The sequence below is a fragment of the Balaenoptera ricei genome, chromosome 7, assembly GCF_028023285.1.
Source record: "Balaenoptera ricei isolate mBalRic1 chromosome 7, mBalRic1.hap2, whole genome shotgun sequence".
Taxonomy (NCBI): domain Eukaryota; kingdom Metazoa; phylum Chordata; class Mammalia; order Artiodactyla; family Balaenopteridae; genus Balaenoptera; species Balaenoptera ricei.
In genome coordinates, this window is record NC_082645.1 from 108,433,787 (window position 1) to 108,448,498 (window position 14,712).

Consider the following 14,712-nt stretch of genomic DNA (forward strand, 5'->3'; position numbering starts at 1 on the left):
ACTTAGATATTTGGGAAGACATCTAACATTTCTGACAGGTAGAAAACATGTAAATATAAAACTGTAATGAGAAAAATTCCTCACTGATGGTATCTCAGAAGGGTTCACTCCAGAATAAAATTTCTAGTTATTTCCTTTTACAGGAGCATTTCTGTCACAGAAGACCCCAAATTCTTCTCTAGTCACCTTTCTAGACATCTAAAATATATGGATAAATGTCTATCTATATATTAATGGAATATATCTTTTAATAAAAAGGTCTATGTCTCTTAAAGATACAATCTGTGCATAAATATTGAAATTTAGGTCCTCTATGCATTATAAAGGAATATAAGGTACTTTCATTTATCTCTGGATGGATTTTTTTCTCTTCACTCAAGAAGATGACTTTTAGGCTGGAACTATAATGTGCAAACATCATCACAAGTTCACTGGTATTAAGTCACAGGCCAACTGAAAATGAGAATATAAACATATCCAAGTGAACATCTGACGAAGGCCACTGGAAGAAGCAGTGCACACTGATGGGATGGGCTAGTGGTTCATGCCAGAGGATAAAGGACTTAACATACCAGAAGCAGGTACAAATATACAGTAACTGGGAAATGAAATACTGCCTGAGAAAACAATAAAAAGAGCTAAGAAAACATTACAGAAGAAACATAGCGCATTCAACAAACCAACAGGAAACATCTTCCTTATAGAGGAATTTCATTTATTTGTAATGTTGACTTCAAAGGACAATACTTTAGTTTTCTCCTCTCTTTCTTTGCTCTCTCTCCCCATATAAATATTCATTTGCACATGTACACATTATTTATACATTTATACATTGAAACAATACATCGAGCCCATCAATGCAAAAAGAAGGAATTCTAAGTAGCTAAGGGGAATGTCTGATACGACTGTGGTAGGCACCATCCAGCTAAAGGGGGAAACTTCCCACTTGTTGCAGACAGGAAATGAGAAAAGCCACACAGCACAAGGGGATATGACCAATGCCCAGGTGGCAATTTTGTACCTTAATATAGGACTGAACGGAGCTGTCCAGCTGCTCCTCATGGCACTTGGTCACGATGTCAGTCAGAACCCTGGAAAAGCAATGCTGTTCAGTGGACTTTCTGGAGAAGGCAGGAAAATACCACTTGGTTTGTCACTGCAGTGCTTGGTAAACTGGGTGCTTAATCATTGTTGAATGAATGAACGAACCAATTTCAGACTCTCCCCACCCCCCTTATCCCTCAATACTGGCTGTTTAACATCGACAATACCCGTTAGCCATTTCCAACCATGAAATCTCTAAACACGATGATATAAGTAATGTATTATGGCTGCAATATCATACTGGATACATTTTTGCCCAAGTTGTATGTGCTATTATGGTCTATGTGTTTGCTGACATTGTCTTCTTGGAAAAGGGATCATTTTTAGTACCTTATTAAAAGTTCTTTAACCTCCAACTATCATGTTCCACTTTAAAAGGGCTTGACTTCCAACCTAGAGGTGTTATATACATGCTTTTGGAAAAACTAATTAGTTTAAGATGCAGGGTTTTGGGTTTCCCCTCTTAGCTGGGTTAGGGTTTCCCGCAGCAGTTGTGGTATGGGTTGATTTCTTCACATTAATACTTCCAGTTACTCCACAGCTGTAGGGCTTAGGAATAGCCCAGAATTTCAACATATCTATCTGCTGAAATATTTAGGAGTTTTGCCAACACAGATGCATATACTCATGCTGAAAAAGGCAAAACTTGAAGGCACAGTTGGGGACTTCTAATCTGGCCCCAGAACTGCCTGGTTGTAGAACTGTTAGAGATACTTTAATTTTCTAGAGCTTCAGAGCTTTACTTTAAAAATGACGCTAAAGGGGACTACCCTGGTGGCACAGTTGTTAAGAATCTGCCTGCCAGTGCAGGGGACACGGGTTCGAGCCCTGGTCCGGGAAGATCCTGCATGCCATTGAGCAGCTAAGCCTGTGCACTACGACTACTGAGCTTGCATTCTAGAGCCCGCGAGCCACAACTACTGAAGCCCGCGTGCCTAGAGCCCATGCTCCACAAAAAGAGAAGCCACCACAATGAGAAGCCTGCACACTGCAGTGAAGAGTAGACCCCACTCGCTGCAACTAGAGAAAGTCTGCGTGCAGCAATGAAGACCCAACACAGCCAAACAAACAAACAAACAAACAAACAAAAAACTGACGCTAAAGACTCTCATTCTGAAAGAGGCTAATAATATGCCTGTGAATTATGAAGGTACTGGAAACATTTCAATGTCGAGTAATTTTTTTCCAGAATGCTGTGACTAATATTTAAAAAAAAGTGAACTTTAGGAATATTTGATTCAATAATTAATTAAGAATTCTATCTCTAGAAAGAGGAAATTGTAACTGCCAAAGTCACTAGACAGATAGATTAGTAATGTTGAAAGAATATAGTACAGGCAAATTTAAAGTGAGAACAGTTGAAGAAAAATTGAGCATAAAAAAAAAATAAGATCCAGTGGGAGAGAAATGGTACAGCTATTCTGGAAAACAATTCGGCATGTTATTTTTAATTAAAAAAGTTTAAAAAAATTTTTAAACATCTTTATTCGAGTATAATTGCTTTACAATGGTGTGTTAGTTTCTGCTTTATAACAAAGTGAATCAGCTATACATATACATATACCCCCATATCTCCTCCCTCTTGCATCTCCCTCCCACCCTCCCTATCCCATCCTTCTAGGTGGTCACAAAGCACTGAGCTGATCTCCCTGTGCCATGCAGCTGATTCCCACTAGCTATCTATTTTACATTTGGTAGTGTATATATATGTCCATGCCACTCTCGCACTTCATCCTAGCTTACCCTTCCCCTCCCCGTGTCCTCAAGTCCATTCTCTACATCTGCATCATTATTCCTGTCCTGCCCTTAGGTTCTTCATAACCATTTTTTTAGATTCCATATATATGTGTTAGCATATGGTATTTGTTTTTCTCTTTCTGACTTACTTCACTCTGTATGACAGACTCTAGGTCCTTCCACCTCACTACAAATAACTCAATTTTGTTTCTTTTTATGGCTGAGTAATATTCCATTGTATATATGTGCCACATCTTCTTTATCCATTCATCTGTTGATGGACACTTAGGTTGCTTCCATGTCCTGGCTATTGTAAATAGAGCTGCAATGAACATTGTGGTACATGACTCTTTTTGAATTATGGTTTTCTCAGGGTATATGCCCAGTAGTGGGATTGCTGGGTCCTATGGTAGTTCTATTTTTAGTTTTTTAAGGAACCTCCATACTGTTCTCCATAGTGGTTGTATCAATTTATATTCCCACCAACAGTGCAAGAGGGTTCCCTTTTCTCCACACCCTCTCCAGCATTTATTGTTTGTAGATTTTTTGATGATGGCCATTCTGACTGGTGTGAGGTAATACCTCATTGTAGTTTTGATTTGCATTTCTCTGATGATTAGTGATGTTGAGCATCCTTTCATGTGTTTGTTGGCAATCTATTTATGTCTTCTGCTCATTTTTGGATTGAGTTGTTTGTTTTTTTGATATTGAGTTCATGAGCTGCTTGTAAATTTTGGAGGTTAATCCTTTGTCAGTTGCTTCATTTGCAAATATTTTCTCCCATTCTGAGGGTTGTCTTCTTGTCTTGTTTATAGTTTCCTTTGCTGTGCAAAAGCTTTGAAGTTTCATTAGGTCCCATTTGTTTATTTTTCTTTTTATTTCCATTTCTCTAGGAGGTGGGTCAAAAAGGATCTTGCTGTGATTTATGTCATAGAGTGTTCTTCCTATGTTTTCCTCTGAGAGTTTTATAGTGTCTGGCCTTACATTTAGGTCTTTAATCCATTTTGAGTTTATTTTTGTGTGTGCTGTTAGGGAGTGTTCTAATTTCATTCTTTTACATGTAGCTGTCCAGTTTTCCAAGCAGCACTTATTGAAGAGGCTGTCTTTTCTCCATTGTATATTCTTGCCTCCTTTATCAAAGATAAGGTGACCCTATGTGCGTGCATTTGTCTCTGGGCTTTCTATCCTGTTCCACTGATCTATATTTCTGTTTTTGTGCCAGTACCATACTGTCTTGATGACTGTAGCTTTGTAGTATAGTCTGAAGTCTGGGAGCCTGATTCCTCCAGCTCTGTTTTTCTTTCTCAAGATTGCTTTGGCTATTCGGGGTCTTTTGTGTTTCCATACAAATTGTGAAATTTTTTCTTCTAGTTCTGTGAAAAATGCCATTGGTAGTTTGATAGGGATTGCATTGAATCTGTAGTTTGCTTTGGGTAATATAGTCATTTTCACAATGGTGATTCTTCCAATCCAAGAACGTGGTATATCTCTCCATCTGTTTGTATCCTCTTTAATTTCTCTCATCAGTGTCTTACAGTTTTCTGTATACAGGTCTTTTGTCTCCTTAGGTAGGTTTATTCCTAGGTATTTTATTCTTTTTCTTGCAACTGTAAATGGGAGTGTTTCCTTAATTTCTCTTTCAGAGTTTTCATCATCAGTGTATAGGAATGCAAGAGATTCGGCATGTTCTTAAAACCAACACATACAACTACCGTATGACCCAGCAATTGCTCATTTCAAGGAAATGAAAACTTATGTTCACCCCAAATGTACCCAAAACTGGAAACAACCCAGCTAGCCTTCAACAGGTGAATTTTTAAACATTTTTTGATATGGAATACTACTCAGAAATAAAAAGGATTGATTGATTGATGCAACAACCTGGATGAATCTCTAGAGAATTATGCTGAGTGAAAAAAGCCAATCCCCAAAGGTTACATACTGTGATACTATATAATTCTATATCCATATATATACGTATATAATATATAATTTATATATGAATTGAAAATAGAATATATAATAAACTCATCAATTTATTATATAAATATATGGAGCATAGAGTATATTTTAACGTATTATATATAAAATGTTATATATTCATATTATATATAAAATTTCAATATAATATATATAAAATTCTTAAAGTAACAAAATTTTAGAGATGGAGAACAGATTAGTAGTTGCCCGGGGTAAGGAGTGGGGTTTGAGATGAGAAAGAAGTAGGTGTGTCAATAAAAGGGCAACATGAGGGATCCTTGTGGGGATGGGAATGTTCTGTCTCCTGATTCTATCAATGTTAATATTCTGGGAGTGATATTGTCCTATAGTTTTGCACGATGCCACCATTGGGAACATCTGAAGAGAACATGGACTCTCTCTGCATTATTTCTTACAACTGCATGTGACTCTATCTCAAAATAAAAAGTTTAATTAAAAACACAAAGTTAAAAAAGAGGTCTAAAACTTTACTTGAATGATGGTAATAGATGATTAGAAGGTAAGAAGTCAAGAGTGAGACATACTTAACTTTGAGATACGTATTCGAACGAAATGCAAGCATACACAATCAGGTGGCCATTCGGTTATAATCAAAGTTGTGTGTAACCACAGCTTATAAAATCTCTTCCCCTAAGGCTGTGCTATGGATACCTGGTCACAGTTGTGCTTATTTCATCTTCTTCATTCTGCACCAGAACCCTGAAGAGCTGATTCAAGATTACAGGCAGAAAACTCATGATTGCATGAATCTTTTCCACATTCAATAAGTTCTGTTAAATTGGCAGGACAAAAAAAAAAGGGCATTGATTAAATTTAAAGCACATTTTTTTACTGACGTTCTTCAGAATTTGAATATGACTACTGTAGCTCATTTTCGTTTGACTTTATTTTTCATGGCATTTAGCATGACATACAGGCATGGGGGTAATGTTGCAAGGACTCTACATCTAATTAACTAATTTAGAGTCAATTGATTCTGATTTTCAATCATTTTTATTTTGGAGAAACTGATCTTTGCTTATTTTTTAATGAACACAGACATCTTTTAGGAATTGTGAAATAAAATCATTTAGTCTCTGAATTGATAAGGTGTTTAAAAATCTTCGATAATAATTACCCCTTAGTTTGCTACTCAATGCAAAATGTAAAGGTCTGTTTTGCCCATTTCTACCCTGGAGACCATTGCAGCTATTTGCATGTCATGTTACCTTACAAGAACGGACGAAATTCGAGGTAGGTGACTGAGACATATCTTTCTCCCTTTTTTGGCATTGTCGGAAAAATGCGTTCACATGTGGATCCTGAAACAGCAAAAGAAAGTCTTGATTTTTGATGACACGTAAGCTGTGGAACAATCGTGGTGATGGGAGGTGAGCCCTTCTGTAGGACAAGATGCCTTGATGTGAGATGCTTTGTCCAGGAGGCATAGTGACAGACCTCTCATTTTCACAGACATTCCAGCACACAGAGGGCTTAACCTGAACTACAAAGTCCTCTCTCTCTCCTATTTCACTCTCAGAGATTTGTTTTCTTTCCGGGCCACATGATAATGGCTAGAGAATTACTTTCCTTGTCTCTGTTCTTTCCTTTCTTTCTTTTTAAATTGTCTTCTGTCATCTTCCAGTTCCTTCCACAGACTTCTACCAATTTTTCTTACATATTCTTTAACACACATGAGAATGGGTACAGTTTAATATGCACAGGGATATTTTCAGACTTAAAATGTCAGAGTTAATAAAAAAATTATGAAGTCCACCTGACATCATGAGATAAAACTTGACTCCCCAAACCCATATGTTGAAGTCCTAATTCCCAGTACCTCGGGATGTAACGATATTTGAAGATAAGGTCTTTAAAGAGGTAATAAGTTAGGGTGGCCCTAGTCCAATATAACTGATGCCCTCATGAAAGAGTAAACTTGGATGTGCACACACAGAGGAAAGCCAAGGGGAGAGGTCTTGGAAGAAGCCAACTCTGCTGACACCTTGATCTCAGACTTCCAGCCTCTAGGACTGTGAGAAATACATTTCTGTTGTTTAAGCCAGCCAGTCTGGTATTTTGTTATGGCAGCCTAAGCAAACTAATCTGCCCTTTAATGCTCTTTCCTGAAAAGGTTGTCACCTTGGAAATACCTAAGTTCTGTGTTGAGGGTCAAAGTTACGTAGTCAGGAAGTGGCATACAGATTTTTAGTGTAGGTGCACTCTCTGGGGGTTTCTCTGGCCTTTTGTCAGTTCTAGAGGGCATCTGTGGTTGGGGTTCCCCTCAAGTCGGGGTATGTGTGTACGTGTGTGTGTGCATGTGTGTGTAATATTTTCAGTTTCACTTCATTTATTTGAAGTTATTTATTGAAAGCTGACTATGTGTCAGGTCCTTGTCAGGCACGGAGGACAGAGCCAGGGGCAAGGAAAACCCACTCTGTGGTCCTTCCATTATGCCCGGGAATCAGGTTCCATACCATGATTTTCACACATACCTATTTGCTCATAATTAGACAAGTGCTTCAAAGGAAAGCAGGGCGCTGTACGGGTGTATGACAAGATGATACAGCATATCTGAGGGGTTAGGGGACAGGGAAGGCTTCTTTGAGGAAGTGACATTTGAGCCAAGATCGGAAGGTTGGGTAGGAGCTGCCCAGACCCATCAGGGGAGGGTAGGCAGAGAGGGAGAGATCGCCTTCCTGGCTGTCGAAAGGCTGAGTGTCACAAAATCCCTGGATCTTGGAGGTATGAAGCAGACAGAGGGCACAGTGCAGGATAGGGCCTGGGGTGTTTGAAAATTGAGGTAAATAGCGCTACGGAGGAAGGAAGAAGGTGTCCCCCAGGGTGACGAGAGCGTGGGCAGTGGAAGCTGATGTACAGGAAGGAGAGCAGTGGTGAGTCACAGAGAGACCTGGGCAGTTCGGAGAAAAGCAGCTGGAGGTGTGGGAAAGAGAAACTCGGGGCATTCTGAGAGATATAAAAGCAGGAGTTGGTGGAGAATGACCATTTTGTGGGACTTGACCAGGGTTGATGGTGCCAGAGAAAAGATGGGTTTAAGGAGTAATGGTCATAGGACTTGGGAAGAGGACTAAATTTGGCTTGAGGCACCAGCGGTTACGGAAAGACATTTTGATCCAATATATGGTGGTACCTGGATTATTTCATTTTTCTTAGTAACCAACCAAGTATGTGCTAGGGATAAAGCAGCATGAAGCAAAAAAACAAACAAAAAACCACACACAAAAAAACCCAGGTACACATTGAATTTAAGAAAGAAGCAATACATAGTCTACGTACTTGTAATAGTTTGTTTATAATTAGTACCACAAAAGTCCTCACATTGTGGTAAAGTTAAGCTGCCTTGCAATGGAAGGGGTGAGTTTGTGGTAACTTGACAGTGATAATAACTACATTTGTACAGCGTTTTGCAGCTCATGAGATATTTTCACGTGCAGTTTCTCATTTTGAGCCTCACTACCGCCTTAGGTGGAGATTTTTTATTGTTATCATTTTCCTGCTGAGGACACAGGACTGCAGGGGTGAGGTGACTTGTCCAGGGTCACTGGGCCAGAAATTGGCCGAGGTGGATCTCAAATACAGTTCTGCCAAACTCGTGGCCTTTCCATGAGAGGAGCCTTGGGTAGGGATTGGGAATTAGACTGAGTTTTAAGGTAAAGGTCCAAAGTCTTTATTTTAAACGTTTCATATTTTTAACATGTGGGGGTTGTCATGGGAAGCAAACCATCTTCCAAGGGAAGTGCCCTCTTGATAAATACACTACTGGAATTTTGGTTTGCAGTTTGACAGTGCCTGAGCTTTTATGGCTTAGGGCATTCGATCTCTTCTGGAAGAGGGATACGGTGTTGCCACAAACATTCTTCCTTTTTGATCACCTGCTCTTCTGACACCTTGTGGAATGGTGAGTCTCCTCCTGTAAATCTAGGAGACGCCTTATGATTCTACGTGTTAGAGAAGATTTTGATATTTTAGGACAACACGCTCACCTGAGTATTCACTGTTGATACAACAAATGTCGATACTTTGAAAAGTGGTTTGCCACCATCGACCCATTTAATGTCACTCCCACCATGCTGCAAAAAAGAGTTTGTTACTGTCACTGTGGCAATTTGAGAGAGAGGAAATAAACAGGTTATTTAGTTTACGTTAATTTGTCATCCTGATCCATCAACCTCACAGTCCTATAGAGATGGAAAATAAGAGATGCAAATACATTTGGTAATATTGGTAAATGAAACCAATGTGATACCAGGGGATCATTTTGAACAGATCATTTCTACTGGCCACAAACTAAACAAGATATTTGACATATCATAGGTACACCTGATTCCTTATTACAATGGATGAATACACCAAGGTTGGGTTAATTTAAACAGCAGAAAGAAGATAACCTCATGCCATTCAGCCCATGTATTTTTTCTCTTAAGTTTTACATCACTCAATACCTTTCCACTTGCAGAATCTTGAAAGCTTAAATAATTCGGAGGCAGGCTTGTTGCTACTGGGATATTGTACTCTTGAGAAGCTATCTGATCATCTTTCATGAGAGGAAGCCAAGCATATCCAACTGTGCAAAGGAACAACAAAGGGAAAACTTTTCAGTACAAACCTTCATGGCGAGGAGTAAAAATAAAGCTATTTATCATTTATGAATATAAAACTTCACTTTAAAAAACTCAATAAATCAGAGCTTTTCAAATACTCTCCAATTTAAGTTCCAGAGATAACATGCACAGCTATCTCAGATTGCTTCCTGTCAATACCTGGTGTTTCCAGAGCCTCCTTCTTTTTGGCATTAGCTTTTGCATTTATGTCACAAGTGACATGATAAAAAGAAAAAAAAATATGGTGTTTCTCATGAAGTTGTGTTGGTAGCTCAATTTTCACCTGCAATGAAAGAGATAATAGCTGGGCTAAGATTGAAATCATTTTCCTAGTGCCAAGACAAGACAAAGCCTAGGCACGTTAGTCTTTTTAAAAGTCTTTCAATGAAATCTAGGTCCACAATTTAATAGTCAGCACTAGAAGTACGATTTAACTCTCAATAAATATCCATCCCACTAGCAGTAATGTGTTAAGATGTTATTTTTACTTCTTTATTGTGGCGATAACTTAGAATACCTAGTGTTTCTCATTAGATAATTTATACCACCATGAATTACACACACACACACACACACACACACACACACACGCACACAGACATGACAGTAGAATGTAAATAAGGCACATATTAAGGACCTATCATCAAGGGACATGAGTTGAGTGAATAGTAGGTCCTTGCCTCCCAAAGTGTGTGCATGGACCATTGCATAAGCATCACTTGGGAGCTGATTAGAGATGCAGACTCTCAGACACTACCCCAGACATACGGAATCAGAATCTGCATTTAGCAAGATCCCCAGATGATCCACAGGCACATTGTTGAGAAACATGGTAGCTGCAAATGATGTTAACTGGAGCACGGAATCTATCTGTTATAAAAACCACAAAAAGATATGTGGTATGTATTGTGTAAAAAATTACATTGTGGTAACTAAGTAATGAGCCATTTTGTAAAGAGGTCATGCTCTCCTCTGTAAATAACACTTCCGAAAAAAACATAAAACATGAAATTGATATAGGTGAAGAATATACTTAATGAGGACCATCCTCCATGTTCCTGGAAAGGAAGGTTTTGGAACCCTCTACATGTGATAGTGCTTTTCAGTTTCCAAACCTCTGTCACATATGTTGTCATTGAATTCCCTCCACGGCCTTGCAAAGTAGGATGATACAGAGATAGCAACCAAGGCGAAAGATGTTAGGGGGCTTTGAGTCACGAGGAGGATGGACTAGTCAGTAATTAATAGGATCTTCCAGGACAAGAACACGTGTCACACTGGAATCCCAGGATCCCATGCAGGTAAGTGACATTCAGTTCAATATTAGCAACTAGGTAATTTCTTGAACAGTCAAATCAAGCAATAAGGTGATCAAGAGCCAAGCAAATTATCTACTAGTTTTTATTAGACTCTCTGTGCATCTATATATATAGTTACTTTATTTTCACGTTGTTCAGGAGAGAATTTATTACACAGATTTTCAGTGTCATCCCTGGGACAGCAGTATCAGCATCTCTGAGAAACTTGTTGAGAAATGCAAATCCTCAGGCCCCATCCCAGACATATGGAATCCAAAAATCTGGGGTGGGCTCCAGTAATCTGTGTTCTAACAAGCCTTCCAGGTGATCCTGTGCCTGGTAAGGTTTGAGAACTCCTGAATTAGAGTGGTTTACAGCTTACATATATTCATTACATACCAGCATGCTAACCTGGTAACAAAAGCCAATATACAGTTCAAAACATACAATAACTAACAATGCAGTAGAATGAAATTTTCTTTTTTTAGTCGGAATACATGGGACTGAAACAAGTGCTCAAGAATTCCAGTAAACTACAGATTAATGCTAACACTCCTCGGTAACAAATACTGCAAATACTCACATTATATTTTAGCAGTGCCTTAGAAGAATTTATATTCATGTTTATAATTAATGCAATCATCTTTTGCAATAAAAAAGGAGAAAATGGTTTTGAATCTGCACTGCAGAGTTCACCAGGCAGTTCATTATATACATGTTCTCTTGTGGATAAGCTCATGGCTTTTACAAGGATTCCGGGAAGCACATGAGCGTGACAGAGATTAAAAGCCAGACTTAACCGTATGAACATTTTTTTTTTCTTTAAATCTTATATGTCGACAGAGAATGCACCTTTCAGATGGGCTTTGTCAAGAGGTCAACCAATGTAGTAAATATTCTGTAATGTAGCCCTTTCCCTTATTTATTTATTTTTTTTACCTCTGTCCTGAATTTATAGGGAAAAAATTTAAGAGCATTAAATGGATGTGGAGGAAGGAGATAAGGTTAGTCAGGTCTGTGGTTTCATTGGTGTTCCAGGATGTCCCCCAAGTCCTAATCCTCAGAATATATCAATATGTCTCCTTACACAGTAAAAGGGACTTTGCAGCTGTGATTAAATTAAGGGTCTTGAGATGGGGAGATTAAACTGGATTAGCCCAGTGGGCCCAATGTAATCGCAAAGGTCCTTATCAGAGGAAGGCAGGAGAGTCAGGGTCATAAGAAATGTGAGGAGAGAAACAGAGGTCAGGGTAATGGCATTGCTGGAAGGGGTCACAAGCCAAGGAGTATGGGCAGTCTCCAGAAACTGGAAAAGGCAAGGTAAGGATTCGTCCCAGAACCTCCAGAAGGAATGGAGGCCTGCTGACACCTGATTTCAGCCCTGTGGGACCCATTTCAGAGTTCTGACCCGCCGAACCGTAAGGTAATCAATGTGTGTTATTTAAGGCACAAAACTGTGATAATTTGTTAAAGTAGCAATAGGAAACTAATACAAAAGATGTGATATTTTAAATCCCAGAAATCACATTGGCAGGTTGCATTAGTTCAGACCTTAGCTTCATGGTTAGAAATTAAATTTAATCACTGAAACTTGTTTGTCTAAAGCTGTTTCTAATACAAGCTGACATATGTATAGTCATTTACTACTAATCCAATAAGTTTTTTTTTTTTTATATGGGTTATAGCAGAGCAGTGAAGCTTCAGGCTCTGGAGTCACATGGGCTGGCTTAAATTTTGACTGTCACTTCACAGTTATGTGCCCTTGTCAAAGTTGCTTCTCTGATCGCCGGCTTCCTTATCCATAAATTAGGAAGGTGTGAGGGTTAATTTTATGTGTCAACTTGATTGGGCCACTGGATGCCCAGAGAGCTGGCTAAACATGATTTCTCAGTGTGTCTGTGAGGGTGTTTCTGGAAGAGACCAGCATTTGAATTGGCGGACTGAGCAAAGTAGATGGCCCTCCCCATGCGGGTGGGCACATCTCGTCCACTGAGAATAGAACAATAATAGAACAAGAAGGCAGAGTAAGGCTGGATTTCCTCTCTGCCTGACTGCTTGACCTGGAACACCGATCTTCTCCAGTTCTTGGCACTATTGGTTCTCAGGCCTTCAGACCTCGACTGGACTCTACCATAGACACTCTGGTTCTCAGGCCTTTGAACTACACCAATGGCTTTCCTGGGTGCAGATGGTAGATTGTGGGACTTTTCAGCCTCCATAATGATGTGTTTATATTAAATTAAATTATACCTATCTATAAAATATACCTATCTATATTAAATTATACCTATATTAAATTATACCTATCTTAAATTATACCTATCTACCTATGTATCTATCTATATTAAATTATACCTATCTATCTATCTATCTATCTATCTATCTATCTATCTACCTATGTATCTCTCTCTCTATCATCTTCCTACTGGCTCTGTTTCTCTGGAGAAAGCCATGTGGATCAAGTGAGATAGTGTATATTTAGAGTATAGCGTGGTTCCTGGCACATAATAAGAGAGTCTTGAGAGTTGGCAGGGCAGGTCTTGAGGTGGGGCGGTCCAAGCTCCTTCAAGTTCATGAGGGTTATAAGCAATAGTGTTGGCTCATACTCTAGCCCTTTTTGTTTTTTCCCTTAGGGTATGAAATGCCACTATCGATTGGTAAAAACTATCTAACACGATGTTTGTTACCCTAACCAATGAAAAATAAAAGAAAAAAATTAGTCTAATTTGAAAGAAATGATATAATAAAAACATCACATTTTTTAAATCTTGTGCTGAAATACATGAATTTACAGCATAGTCCTGGAGCAACTGTCAATTAACGTGGTTTTTAAAGCTGGGTTATGTAGACACCTGCTAAGGTATGTCCTTAGTCTGAGGAGTAGTCTAGAGAGAGTGTTTGTCATCATGTATTATCTTACCCACTCACCCATCTTTTAAGGAGCTGCTGGGGGCAGTGGAGGCTTGGCTTACCTCGTCTGAGAAATCTGGGTTCTGGGAATGGTGCAGAACTGCAGTGTAGGTGGCGGAGGTGAAGAGGGGCCCTCCAGGTTTTCCGTAAATACACTGTTTAAAAAGTTATGAGTTGAATGATTATGAGTGTCTGAAATTAACCCTGAGCACAAAAAGGCCACAACTCTTCAGTTACCCATTCTGGGACAAAGATGCATTTTGTGGTAACTTGCCAGGCTTAGCTGACATCTAATTAACCTTGAACTTCTTGGATCTGCTGTCCTGTATTTATTATACAATAGGGCACTGTTGAAGAAAATTTGAAGGCTTTAATTCATTATGTAGATATTATATCAATACTGAATACCTGAATCAATTCACTACTACCAAACTTTTGATTACCAGAAGATAAGAGATACTTTGTTCAATTCTGATTCCTGCGGCCCACGGTACCCAGCTCTGGTCTAGAGTTTAAGGCGATCAGTCCTTAGTGATACAAGGCTTGGTTTGACCCCAGCTCCTGACATGCTAGTCTCCAACCAGGAATGAGAGCTGGAAAAGTAGGGCTGGTTCCAGGCTCCATTGTATTGTGTTATTCTTTGATCCCAGCCCCTCATCAGGCCAGGGGATGGGATATGGCACTTCCTTGTCATAAAAGCCCCTTTAGCCCAAGGCTTAGAGTCCCTCTACTGGAGTCAGCTGTATCTCTGAGTAATGCTTTAGGATGCAATGACACAGAGGTCACATGTACCTGCGAGTACTCCTCTTTTATAGATTTTTCCCCATAAGCGATTCTCTAGCAGGCCTGGTGTGTTTGCCGTCTGGCCATTGCCTTTGTTTGCTTGACAATTCCATTTCATTTTATTTTTTCTCTCCTGCTGCTAATGTTATTGTGGAACTTGGAACCTGGGGATGCTGAGAGTGCCTCAGGACAATTTTAAAGAACTCTTCTCTCTATTGTGCATGATTCATTCAATCACTCAGATTGATTACTGTTCTTCTGAATAATGCTACAACCCT

The 14,712-nt window shown here is 39.2% G+C and overlaps 1 protein-coding gene across 13 annotated transcripts in view; it reads right to left on the minus strand.

The window, feature by feature from the left end:
- DOCK10 (dedicator of cytokinesis 10) overlaps nucleotides 1–14,712 on the minus strand; it is a 288,822-nt gene that overhangs the window by 70,804 nt on the left and 203,306 nt on the right. For all 13 annotated transcript variants that reach the window (XR_009504315.1, XR_009504316.1, XM_059928831.1 and 10 more), the window contains 7 exons: nucleotides 13,714–13,806; nucleotides 9,603–9,726; nucleotides 9,285–9,406; nucleotides 8,826–8,912; nucleotides 6,051–6,143; nucleotides 5,494–5,612; nucleotides 1,022–1,091 (listed from right to left, as the gene is read on the minus strand). Coding sequence is in view for 11 of the 13 variants with exons in the window: in XM_059928831.1 (XP_059784814.1) it covers nucleotides 1,022–1,091; nucleotides 5,494–5,612; nucleotides 6,051–6,143; nucleotides 8,826–8,912; nucleotides 9,285–9,406; nucleotides 9,603–9,726; nucleotides 13,714–13,806 (708 nt within the window). In the remaining 2 variants the exon portion in view is untranslated. The remainder of the gene's footprint in view (nucleotides 1–1,021; nucleotides 1,092–5,493; nucleotides 5,613–6,050; nucleotides 6,144–8,825; nucleotides 8,913–9,284; nucleotides 9,407–9,602; nucleotides 9,727–13,713; nucleotides 13,807–14,712) is intronic.